The sequence below is a fragment of the Rhamphochromis longiceps genome, linkage group LG18 (assembly GCF_057381845.1).
Source record: "Rhamphochromis longiceps isolate RC_006_pf linkage group LG18, R_longiceps_female_GT1.1, whole genome shotgun sequence".
Lineage (NCBI taxonomy): Eukaryota > Metazoa > Chordata > Actinopteri > Cichliformes > Cichlidae > Rhamphochromis > Rhamphochromis longiceps.
Window position 1 is genome coordinate 28,785,333 of NC_140574.1, and position 13,299 is coordinate 28,798,631.

Below are 13,299 nucleotides of genomic sequence, written 5' to 3' on the forward strand. Positions count from 1 at the left end.
GTAGTAACGCTGCGTTACTGCGTTAGTAAAACCGTGATTTTTTGCGAGAATGTCTCACGACAGTGACGTAAGCGAGTGCGCCGTTAGTGACAACAGCTGTGTGCAGATCAACAATGGCTCACATATCGATTGTGGGAGAGAGTATGAGCGTGCAGCACTTAAAGCGTGGAAGTACTGACCTTACTTTGAGTTTGACTCCATAAAAAGTGACAAAAACATTAGTGTCCGTTGTGCGTGGGAAGGAAACTTCTTTTTACAGCGAAAAAACCCCCTAAACTTCCGAGCAAGCACCGAGTGCGCAACGACGTAATGGGAAACTCACAGAGAAACTCGCGGATTCTTCAACTGACCGCGGCACACCTGCACCAGGGTAAACCTCCGCCTACCGCAGTCCTGCTTTACAGGTGAAAATAGAGCAACGGGACCGCTGAGTCTTTGACTTTATTTATTTTCTGCTGTGTTTTACTTGCATCTATTTGAAAGAGTGAGTGTAAACACAAAAAATATTTTATTTTATGTGCTGGAATGTGCAGAAAATAGCTTTAAATGTTAAACTAATTTATTCAAGTCAGAATGTTGCATATAATTAAATTTTTGCTTGATGCATAAAGTTAAAAGATTAAAACTGATAAAACAAGTTAAAAAAAAGAGATTTTTCCATTTGATTACATTTTGTATGATGGATTATGTAGAAAAAGTAGAATTGGGCTGAAAGATCTATCGCTTTATCACCTCTTCAGGTTGTAAATCGTGTTTTTAAAAAGTAACTAAGTAACTAAGTAATTAATTACTTTTGAAAATAAGTAATCAGTAAAGCAATGGGATTACTTTTTGGGGGAAGTAATCAGTAATTAGTTACTGATTACTTTTTTCAAGTAATTTGACCAACACTGGTTATATCATGTTTCCTGCTAACTTCTAACTCTGTTAAATTTAATAAATTCTGTTTTCATTGATGCCTGAATGTTAAACTTAATTGTTACACCTGGTAAAGCAGCAACACTGATCATTGTATTAAAATGAAAGAATTTGGACAGTTTTTAACTCTCAGTGACGCTGCAGTGTTCGTTTGAGATTACTATGAGTCGTGAGGCTCCTGACTACGGTAGCTGTAATGCTCCAACAATCCATCAAGCGATGTAGCTTACCAAAGTCGTACTAAAACATTTTTTGACGGATTTTTGAGCGCTTGTACCACATAAAATCGCTTTGAGGTCTGTAAGCACGACCAGAATTCATAAATAAGGTGCACTGTCGATTTTTGACTAAATTAAAGGATTTTAAGTGCGCCGTATAGTCTGCCAAATACGGTACATACAATTATGTGCAGATTCTTAATAATCAGTCACACACTACAAATACAGACTTTCTAACCAGGCCACCATGCTGTCCTCGATAGTGTTTGTGGCTCAGAGTCCACGGTGCCTTTTGGCGTGGGTATTTTGTGGGGATCTCTCGCGCGTCCCATGAGTGAATCAGAGTTTGCTTTTTGGGTCGACCAGTTCATTCAGAGCATGCAGGTTCTCCCCCTCTCGAGGCTCAGGTCATGCACTGTGGTCTGGAGACAAACACTTGAATTTAGCCCCCCATATTAAATCTAATATATACTGGGAAACTACAGTACAGTTGTGTTAGAAAGCTGTACATACTCTGTATCACCCACATGGACTTTGTTACGACTGCTGTCATAATGTTGTCTCATATGCAAATCTGAGTGTGCAGGTCCCTTTCTGTCATTGGTGGATCCAGGCAATTGTCTCTGTGGATTGGCTAACTACCTGGAGACCAGTAGTGTTTTTTTGATATGTGCGACCCGCCCAGGGTGGCATCTTGGTGGGGGCAGCATCATGGCTTCGGACCCCCCCCCCAAAAAAAGTCGCTCGCACACATGCTGCCCCGACATCATGCCAGCGCATTTTGGGGATTACATGGGCACCAATCGGTTTTCTATTGCCCATTTGCTCCCCGCAGAACTATGAGAACTCACTCACCCAGCTCCAGCAGCTCCACAGAGATAGCTTTACCGATCCCGGTGCCTCCACCCATCACTATTGCAACTTTATGGTTGAACAAGCCCGGTCGGAATACACTGGAAGCCGCCATGCTTGTTTCTAGGCCCCGCTGAGGAAAGCCGAGGGAGCGTAGCACCAACTGCGCTCTCTTCTTCAACTTCAACCTATGTGAAAAAAACATTTCTACACAGCAAAATCTCCAGTGTTAAAATAACTCAAAATGTTAGAAATATTCCTGCTCAGTGTTAGTCTTTGTTAATCTTCAAAACTGACTAGGTTACTTTTAAACATATAACACTGTCAAAAGTGTTAATTTAACACTCAACAGTGTTGTATTTAGCACTCAGAGGTGTGGACCCATATAGACACTCTCCAGTGTTAATTTAACACTGGAGATTTTGCTGTGTAGTGATTCCTGGTGATAAATGGTCAGAGGGCAAACAGCTGTTTCCTTCAAATATTTATGATCTGTTGAATCATTAGTATTTGATCAGCATTGTTTTTTTTGTTTGTTTGTTTTGGGGTTGTTGTTTTTTTGTTGTTGTTTTTTACATTTTATTACAACAACCTGTCAGGGTTATTATATAATGCATGTCATTTCTGTGTGTGTGTTTGTGTTTTGTTTTCAGTCACCTTTTGTGTTTACCGCTCCAAAGTAGTTATTAATAATTTTTTTGCTCTTTTCCTGAGCCTGGATCTGCCAGAGGTTTCTTCCCGTTAAAAGTGAGTTTTTTCTTCCACCACGTGCCACGTGCTTGTTCAGAGGGGGTTGTCTGATTGTTGGGAATTTCTCTGTTATTCTAGTCTTTATTTAACCATTTAAAGTGTAAACTGCTTTTGTGATTTGGTGCCACATACAGTCACATACAGCCGATTTTCTATTACATTTCAGGTCAGAAGACAGTGATGACCATTCCACAACATTGTATTTCTCCCTCTGCATGATCCCTTTGTAGATTTCCAACTGTGTTTTGGGTCATTGTCTTGTTGGAATGTCCAACACCACAAACTTCAACTCTGTGAGTGATGCTTGAACATTATCCTGAAGAATTTGTTGATACTGGGTTGACTTCATCTGACCCTGGACTTCAACAAGGGCCCCAGTCCTTGAACTAGCTCCAAAGAATGATGGAGCCTCCATTTGACAGTGGGTATCAGGTGTTTTTCTTGGAATGCAGTGTTTCCTTCCACTACACAAAGTGCTTTTTGTTATGACCGAAACACTCAATTATTATTTCATCAGTCCAAAGCTCTTTCTTCCTAAATGAATCTGGCTTATCTAAATGAGCTTTTGCATACAAGCCTCCCCCTGAACAATCTTTGTTTTCAGATCTTTTGAGAGTTGCTTTGACGATCCCATGCTGTCACTCTTCAGAGGAGAGTCAAAGAGAAGCACAACTTGTCATGTGCCACCTTAAATACCTTTTCTTATGATTGGACACATCTCTCTATAGAGTCCAAGGTTTAACAACTAATTTTGGTGTGTACCCAATTTTTTGCACAGCAGGTCTTCAGATTGAATTTCATACAAGTAAATACTGCTTCACTAAAAATAAAAATCCTTGTTCATAAAACCAGGAAAACCATATTTCCAGATATTCCTAGGAGATAAAAGACATACCATTTTTTGTTTAAAATAGAGTGAACTATTATGATGCTGAGAGGGGTTCCCAAGCTAATATTACTTTTTCTTGACATGTGTCTTGATTAGAATGTTCAGTGTGTAAATGTGTGGGTTGTCTGATACCAACTACAAAGACTTTAGTGCAACTGTGTTAAAAAGATGCAGATAGTTGATCCTCAGTGTGGTTAGAGGAAGGTTTGGAAATACAGTACTGTTGAAAAATATTGTAATAACGCTGCTCTTTGAAACTGCATTAAAGCTGCAGCACATTCTCTGTAACGTTTGCTTTAGCAGGGTTATTACACTCATGCTCCTCTCACCTAGATTCCCAAAAGAGACAGGAAGGACTTTGAACACATGCGAATCAAATCTGCTAATTCACCAAGGTATTAAAACAACTTATTCAGAGGAGCCTGCAGGTAGAGCAGCTTGGTTCACAGCTGTAGAACTTAAAGCTCAGAGAAGGGGGTGTTTCCTTTGCCATTCCCCCCAAACTTTCTCTGTGCTCATTTCAGTCAGCCGTTGGTACACTGACTAAGAACTATGAGAACAGCAGGAGTCTTTGTGTTTTTGTTGCTTAACATGGCCATGGAAATAAGCGGTGCTGCAGATAGAGAAAAGTCCAGTCCTGACAACAAACTGAAGACAGAAGAGGCTGAACTTCCTCAGACCAAGCCTGCAAGTTTTTCAAATGTTTTAGGCAAACTGCTCGTGGTGCCCATGGATGGGAGTCATTGGATAGGTCTTAAAGCCATTGCCCAGGAAATGGGTCGCCGTGGACACAGTTACGGTGGTGACGCCAGAGACCACCATACGAATGGGTCCAGGGAAACATTATGAGACTTTGACCTATCCTGTACCTCATGACAAAGCTTACATCGACTCTGTGATGTCCACACACAAAGACATCATGAAAAAATCCTCACAGCCTTTCATGGAGAAGATCAAGAAACGGTTCACACAGTTCCAGGCCATTTCTGATTTTCTGCACATCACTGCAGAGAAGTTGCTCTTCAATGCCAGTCTCATATCACACTTGTCCCAGCAGGTGAGTACAAATACAGGAGAGTGTTGTGTTTGTATATAACACTGGAAACGATGACTTGTTTTTAGGCACACTTTAATGTTACTGAAAAACGCTCACATCGCACTCTTCCACTTCTTCTCACTCCTCCTCACTTACCTGTTTCACAACAGCGCCACATGGCCTGAACGAGTAACAGAACCCATAGAAGCACATAACATTCAGATTCAGTCTACATAAGCCTTTAATTACAACATCTCCCCTTTTACCCGAAAAGCAGTTCTCAGCTAAAGTAAAGTGCAGGTATTAATCAAACATTAAACAACATGTTTACTTTTAAGGGTGTCTAAACAACACTTCAGTCTTCAGTTTTATATTTCTGACAACTTAAGGAAAAAATAAAGCATGGTGTCTGAGATGAACCACGCAGATCAAACAGGCCAAGCATCTGCTTTTAGCTTAGCTTATCCAACTAGTCTGGAGCCATATTTCAGTAGCTAAATGTGATTTACCTTTGTTTGTGTGTGTGTGTTTGTTTTTTTGTTTTTTTTTGAAAACACCAAACACTGTGGCCAGTGGCAGTCCCAGCCTGTTTGGCGCCCCCGGGCGAACACTCCCTCTGGTTTTTGATACAGGCGACACGGGCGGTTGCCCCGGGCGGCATCGTGGTGGGGGGCGGCATCACGGGCATCGGCAAAAAAAATAAAAATAAAAAATTGCTCGTACTCATGCTGCCCCGACATCAGCCAGCGCATATTGTGAATGGCATAGGCACCGATCGGTTTTCTATCGCCCATTTGCTGGGAGTAAGGGCGCCCTCGTTTGCGAGGTGCGCCTGCTGCTTGCGGCACAGGGAGGAGAGGGCGGGGCGGTGGAGGATTCTCTGGCTGGAGCGGCATCTAATAACCAACTCGCAAAATAAAACAAAATAAAAACAAACCAACAAACATGAAAACACCAGACATCATTGTCAGAAGTGGGATCCTGACGAAGGTAGGCACTTGTCTTTTATTTTATAAGACTGTGTTATGCCTTTCTCAGTGATCCACATAGAAACGGGATACGCTGACGAGGCCTTCTTCAGTGGCCCACATAGTAACAAGTGGGATACGCTGAGGAGCCTTATTTAGTGGCCCACATAGAAACACAGGAAGTTGCCTGTTGTTTTGTAAATAAAAGCAGAAAGGACACAGGAAGTTGCCTGCTGTCATAAACTAAGAAGTTGCTCACCAGCAGAAAGGACACAGGAAGTTGCCTGGGGTCATAAAACGAGAAGTTGCTCGTTAAAAAGTGAGAAGTTGCTCACTAAAAACATAAAATTGCTAGCAAAAAATCAAGTAACCTCAGGTGTGCCACAGCAAAAATAGAAACTAACTTAAATCCTTCAAAGCGTCTAAACCCCTCTGGAAATCACTGACCATGGGTCAGAATAATTCAAAGACCTTAGACGGGTCCGATAAAAACTCAAAATTAACTGTAAAACCAAAAAAAATAAAATATAAAATCACAAATAGCGGCTCAGTACGACTCCCACTTCCGGTTACGTTTAACCCACGCTCGCGAATCAATGAAGACTTCCATGATTACGTATCCAGAACATGCGGAAGTGCTTACGTGACTGATTTCGTCTCGAACTTAAGAAACTAATGTAGCTGAGGGAGTGATCTCTGTGGTATTTCAACCTTGTACCAGCCTGTGATTCTCACACATCAATTCTTGGGTCAAAGAGAAAAATAACTAAAACAAAGGGGCCTTATTGAATGACAGAGTTTTCCTGCATAATGTCACTATAAAACAATATCCAGTAAATGCTACCATGGTACTAAAATACCTAACAATCATGATACAGGCTTATAATTTGCACCGATGTTTTTTCGAAATTCTATACGCGAAAAATGCGCGCAAGAGCCCTCGGTGCGCCTGCTCGCTGCTGAAGTCAAAGTAAACTTTATTGTCATCTCTGCTATATTCAGTCCAGTATATAGAGAGACGAGACGATGAGGCTCAAGTTACAGCAGTGCAAGTAAACAAACAATAAATATAAGAAGAGTAAGAAAATAAATATACACTTTAGGACTCGGGGTAAAGGGATCAATAACAATTTAAAATTTACAGTTTGATGATTTAAAGTCTCACACACAACCCGTCGAAAGGGGAGGGGGGCCGGCTGCTTCCAAATAGAGCACATTTCATTCATAATGTTGTAAATCCAAGCCCATTATGTATTCATGATTTGAATCCTGGGTTGTGTGAAATCCCAGAAATAAACCCTAGAAAAGTGAATCTGTGAACTAAGGTGTAGGTGTGTTAGGTTATGTTGTGGTGATCCTCGAGTTGGGGGATTTGTGTTCATACTGCAGTGCAAAATGAAAACAAATGTAAGATGGACAAGAAAAGGTCAAAGCCATCAGGTGCTCAGTTTAGAAAAAATAGAAAAGAAGAGGAGGAGAAACGAGCAAAAGATGCAGGTAAGCAGATGTGTGATTGGATAATGGCAGGTCATCCTGAAACAATCAGAATCAGAATACTTTATTAATCCCTAAGGAAATAATGTGGATTACAGTTGCTCCAAAAAGAAATGGTAAAAATAGTAACAGTAACAGACTAAACTCCAAACAATACATCATGTTGTAGATTTTAATATTAATTAGTCATTGTCAATTGCTGATTTGTCCTGTTCTCATTGTATGATGAATTATGATGGCTGTTTGGTAGCCGTTTGCATACTATGCATACTCTCTCTCTCTCTTCATATGTGTGTGCGTGTTTCTCTGGCGAAATTCAGTATGGTTCCGACAACAGTTTTATGTTAATGTATAATCCTTAATATGTTTTATGTGTGTGTGTGGGGGGGCGCCGGAGAGGGGGCACCGGAGGGAGTGTTCTCCCCGGGCGCCAAACAGGCTAGGACCGCCACTGCTCTAACTGAAGCACCAACAGTGACTTTTATAAGGTTTAGCACTTCTCTTTTTGTTTGTGCACAACACACTTTTGTCCTGCATCTGTACCACCTTAGCTCTGATGGAGTTATACCGTCCATTTGTCGACAGAGGTAAAATGTCTAATTTAGTCCACATTGGCCTCCCTCTGACGAGCTGGAAAGGGGACCCACCAGTTGTAGCATGGGAGGTAGCCCAATAGCTGTAATGTAGTTCCGCAACTACAGTTTTTCAGGGTCGCTGAGTAGCTTGTGCTGTCTGAATAGAGTCTTTCAGTACCCTGTTGAGGATGGTACACACTTGTCTTCATGTGATTAATGCAACGTTCAGTCAGAAAATAAGTAAAGGCAGTGGATGTGAACTGTGGACCATTAATGGTGGTAATGGTGCAGGGGTTTCCTTCACAGGCAAAAACAGAAGTAAGGAATGCAAGCAGTTGCAGTTGTGGCATTTGGGGTGAATGCAACTTCAGGCCACTTACTAAAATAGTCAGTAACAAACCTGCAGTCATAGGTCCCATGTTCAAATGGACCAACAATGTCGACCACAACAAGTTTAAATGGACCTTCTGGAAACTTGATGAGTTGCAAGGAGCAGGTGAAACAGTAGCTGTTTTATAACAAGCCTGGCAGGACGTGCAGAATTGTGTGGACAGTTTCATCTATGTGTGGCCAACAGCGCAGTTCTCTAAGGCGTCGTTTAGTGCGAACTATGCTTTCATGTTCTTCTAGGCTCTTGACTTCGTGACTCTGCTGCCAGTTCATTTCGCAAGAGGAAGTAAGGTTTGACTTCATCTAGAAGGGACTTTTTCACTTTCGAAAGAATGGTCAGTCTCAGTTTTGTTAGTTTGGGGCAATCCTCACATTCTGCTTTAAAATCAAAAAGTGGAAGTGATGTTAAGAGAGGAGAGATTTCAGCTAGCTCTGTGATGAAATCCTGTTCAGCACCTTCAGCTATGTCAGTGGTGTGCAAGGGAACACGTGACAGGCTGTTTGCCATGATATTCTGGCTTCCAGGATGATACTCCATGTTGTACTGGAAAAACATCAGTCTAGTTGACCAATGTGCAATCCTCCTGCCAGCTCTGTTCATTTCTTTAGTACTTAGCAGAGTGGTGAGAGCTTGATGATCTGTTCTTAGGGTAAATCGGTGTCCCCATATCTACGTCTTTCATCTTTTAACTGCCCATACTCAGGCGAGGGCCTCTTGTTCTATTGTTGAATATTTCCTCTCAGCTGGAGACAGGGTGCGGGAACCAAAAGCAATGATGCGCTCCATCACGTTGGCAGCTTTGGGTTGTAGATTGCAAGTGCTGGGCTTTTCAGGAGCATTTCTTTCAGCTTATTTAAGCTTTCATTTGCTGCATCGGTCCATTTTAGTTTAGCTACGTTATTTGTTCAAAGTAGCTGTTGCAGTGGCTCTACTACTGTTGCATAGTTTGGTAGAAATTTGCTGAACCATGAAGTTAAGCCTGCACCTTTGGTGCAGAAGCTTCAGAGATGCCAGTCAGCTGGTCTGGGTGAGGGCACAAGCCCTCCTTTGAAATGACATGTCCCAGGAACAGAATATGTTTCTGCCCGAATGAACTTTTACTGGAATTGATCTGCAGACCAACATTGGTTAGACGCTGGAGAACAGCCTGTAGATGTTCATCGTGTTCTTCCTTGGAATGCCCGTACACTATAATGTCATCCAAGTAGTTCTGCACTCCTGGTAGATGTTTCAGAGCTGTGTGCATCATCTTCTCGAAGGCAGAAGGTGCTGAAGCAAGTCACTGCGACTGTCAGGGTGAAGATGCAGTTGATGATAAGCTCAGGTTAAACATTCTGGCTATAGTGTGTAGCACCAGCCAGTTTTGTGGACAAATCCTCCATAAGAGGAAGTGAATGACTGCCCATTATTTCACTTTTATTAGGGTTCTCGCAGATCCATACCAGGTCCTCTTTTTTTTGTATGTAAATTTCCCATCTATATTGTTGATCTTAAGTGCTTTAATCAGGTCAAGCTCCAACAAAGGGGTGGCCTTCCAAAATCTGATTCACATCCAACTCCCTGCATTGATGACATAGTTGAGCACCTTGGGAAGGAAAGATATCTAACAATAATAGACCTCTGCAAGGGTTATTGGCAGGTACCATTGACTGGGCACTCAAAAGAGCTGATTGCTTTCTGGACCCCGCAGGACTTGTTCCAGTTTACAGTCGTGCCTTTTGGACTGCATGGTGCCCCAGCAACGTTCCATACACTGATGGATCAGGTACTGTCTGACATATCTGATTTTGCTGCAGTTTACCTTGATGAAATAGTCATGCTATTCCTTTAAGTATTATCTTCTTGGATGGGAGTTCATATTGGAAACGGACCACAAGACTCGTCAATGGATAGAGAAGATGAAGGACACAACTGGAAGGATCACTAAGACGGAGGAGGAAGCAGGAATAAGTACAGTTTGTGTGTGTGTGTGTGTTTTTTACTGGGGTTACTGTAATATATGTTGTAATTGTAAACAACACAAAAATGCTATTTTCACTTCCTCGAACAAAGTTAACAGCGATTAACTACCTTTAAATAATTACCACATATTATCCCCCAATTAGTGGATAATATGTAAATTAAACCTCAACTTCACACATATGAGGAGGCAAGCAATACGTTAGCAAGAGGCGTTTTTCTGTTTGCATTTGTTCTAAAAGTTATTTTCAAACGCCCCTTCCCTGGTGAAAATATTGCTTTTTTGTCGCCTGCTGTAAGAGTGAAACTAAAATGCACACAGGCCAAAACTACGAGAACAGTTTGTAATCATCTACAGGCTGTCGAGAGCTTACTCCCATTTATAATAGTGGTGATCACATTCTTTGGTTTCTCAAGTACATTTAACACAATTCCCCAAGAACAGATGCAGGAAACCTTTGATACCACATGCTGTAACCCTCTATGATACAAAATATCTGCCAGTCCAAGAATCACATCAGTAACTAAACAGTTACTGATTACTTTTTTCAAGTAACTTTACCAACACTGGTTAGTACTAATGTAATTTCATATTTCTGTCAATTGCTGTAACAAAAGAAGTGCTAAATATGATATAAAGTATTTCCCATCTGTTTAATGTAATCAGGGATCTTTTAGAGTCTTTTATGAGATAATGAGTTCAAAACAGACACGGAGAGGTTAAATAAATAAAAACACCCACAAATGATATTATTCTGTTTTACAGTTTTAATAAATTTTGCTCATAGACTTGCTGACAAGAGCATTGGAAAGAAAAACAATATGTACATTTCAGCAGCTGGAATGTTACAAATCTTTACCTCTGGACACTTGTAGTGCTATTAATTACATAAAGTAATGTGCAGACTCTTAATAATCAGTCACACACTACAAATACAGTGCTTGATAATGCTTGTGGCTCAGAGTCCACGATGCCTTTTGGTGTGGGGATTTTGTGCTCTCGCGCGTCCCATGAGTGAATCAGAGTTTGCTTTTTGGGTCGACCAGTTCATTCAGAGCATCCAGGTTCTCCCCCTCTGGAGCTTCAGGCCATGCACTGTGGTCTGGAGACAAACACAAGAATTTAGCTCCTCATACTAAATCTAATATATACTGGGAAGACTACTGTGCAGTTGTGTTAGAGAGCTATACGTACTCGGTATCTCCCACATGGACTTATACAAACTTTGTCCCGCATCGACCTTCAACGTGGCTCCAGAAATGTAGGAAGCAGCAGGAGAGAGCAGGAAACACACTGCAGATGAGACCTGGGCAAAGACGGCAATTCAAAAATTGGTGATTACAGCTGTGATTTAACCTTTCTCCTTCTATTGTATGGCTTCACAACTTCTTTATATCCTAATGCTGTTTATGGAGCACTGTGAGACCTTTGGGGTCTGGGTTCTTTTTTCGTTTTTCAGAATTAGAATTACTCCGACTTATATGTTAAAGTCATTCTGTCTGTAACACATTTTAAGGAGACTTTTTTCTCTAACAAACCTCTTCGGGCACTCCCAGCCTCTTCGAAGGAGTGAATGGAACGGACATCTTGAAAAGATCTGGTCTATTACCTTTATAGTTCTCCATCGCTGTTTTGGAAAAGATTTTACCCTGCAGCCAAACAGAGAGATGAAAATCATGCACATCTTGAAAAACTGAAACAAAACTGATTATGTGCTGAGCTGTACGCACAGGTGCAACAGCGTTGATTCGGACCCCCGAGGCTGCCCACTCGATGGCGAGACTCTTAGTTAAGTTATCCACCGCTGCCCTCGCTGCTCCTGTGTGGCTGTCGAGGAGGAGGAGACACACCACGCAGCAGGCAAATTAATTTTTTTTTTTTTAAACTGTGTGACTTTGCAGATTTGTGTGTGAATAATGAGGGAAACTGTTCTTACGCCGCGTCTGGGAAGCCGTTCCACATGTTGGCGATGATGCTGACGATGGCGCCTCCGTGCTCCTTCATCCATGCTGTGTAGACTGGAGGGGAGAACAACAACGGTCACGCTGAGAGACCAAACCACAAACACCAAAGCCTGTGTTATCTGTGCCCGGCTCACCCTCCTTGCAGCAGTGGAAGGTTCCTGTCAGGTTGGTGTCTACCACAGCCTTCCAGCCCTTAGAGGACATGTCTTCTGCAGGGCTTCTGAACTGACCTCCTCCGTTGTTCACCAGAAAGTCTATACGGTCATATCGCTTCAGCACTGATGACACAAGAGCCTTCACCTTCAAATGACAGAAAGACAAAAAGAAAATCAGCCACTTACGCACTGAAACGAGCAGCAGATGCAGAGCTGCTCACCTCCTCCTCGCTGCGGATGTTACAGGGCACAGCAGTGACACTTGCAGGACTGGAGGGAGGGATTTTCTGTCTCATCTCCCGAGCTGCTGCCTCCAGCCTGTCTGCCTTTCTGCTGGAGATCACCACACTGCAGCCTGAAGACCAACAAGTGAGCCACGAAAAACAATTACAGCACTTTCCGAAATAAAGCTTCGAGTCAATTTACTGTGAAACAACACTGAAAGCCACCAGATGTTTGGTGTTTCCAGCTGTTAGCGAACACTCACAGCCACACTTTCACAGTGTCCCTGCGCGCACTTGACCGCGGTCACTGGTGCGACTCTTACAGACTTGTTTGTATCTGTGTCGAAGTTCACTTGCTGTCACTCAGCTGCTCCTCACTTCAGACTCTTTGCGCTACAACAACTATTAGAACTCACTCACCCAGCTCCAGCAGCTCCGCAGAGATAGCTTTACCGATCCCGGTGCCTCCACCCGTCACTATTGCAACTTTATGGTTGAACAAGCCCGGTCGGAAAACACTGGAAGCCCCCATCCTTGTTGCGTGGTACCGCTGAGGAAGGCCGAGGGAGTCAGAATTTGTGATGCGGCATAAAGGAGCAAAGCAACTCAAATCGGCTCTCCGTGAACTCTACTGGTTCCAGTACTTCAGCCTGGATGTAATAGCACTGTTGACTACTGTGGTCCATGTTTTAGTAATGCTGACTGCAAAGTGTATGAAGCTGTGCTTCCGTAAAGTGAGACGAAAGTGGAAGCGTGAATAGGGACAGTTTTTTTACTGGAATTACTGTGATGTTGTAATTGTAACAAACACAAAAATGCTGACATTGACGATTTTCACTTCCTCGGACAAAGTTAACAGCGATTAACTACCTTTAAATAGTTAATTAACATTATCACTGCATTAC

At 42.2% G+C, this 13,299-nt stretch overlaps 1 protein-coding gene across 2 annotated transcripts; it reads right to left on the reverse strand.

Moving 5' to 3' along the window:
• Positions 1-10,814: 10,814 nt before the first annotated feature.
• On the reverse strand, positions 10,815-13,090 carry LOC146648604 (peroxisomal trans-2-enoyl-CoA reductase-like). 2 transcript variants are annotated; one of them, XM_085389124.1, is made up of 8 exons: positions 12,658-13,090; positions 12,392-12,525; positions 12,150-12,315; positions 11,988-12,069; positions 11,782-11,878; positions 11,590-11,700; positions 11,246-11,357; positions 10,815-11,153 (listed from the first exon to the last, which is right to left on the reverse strand). In XM_085389124.1, exons 2-8 carry the CDS (start codon positions 12,464-12,466, stop codon positions 11,071-11,073), a joined length of 726 nt encoding a protein of 241 aa, XP_085245250.1. In that variant the 5' UTR covers positions 12,467-12,525; positions 12,658-13,090; the 3' UTR covers positions 10,815-11,070. The 2 variants fall into 2 exon arrangements, with proteins under 2 accessions (XP_085245250.1, XP_085245249.1); XM_085389123.1 differs by having other exon boundaries at positions 12,815-13,089.
• Positions 13,091-13,299: the final 209 nt, after the last annotated feature.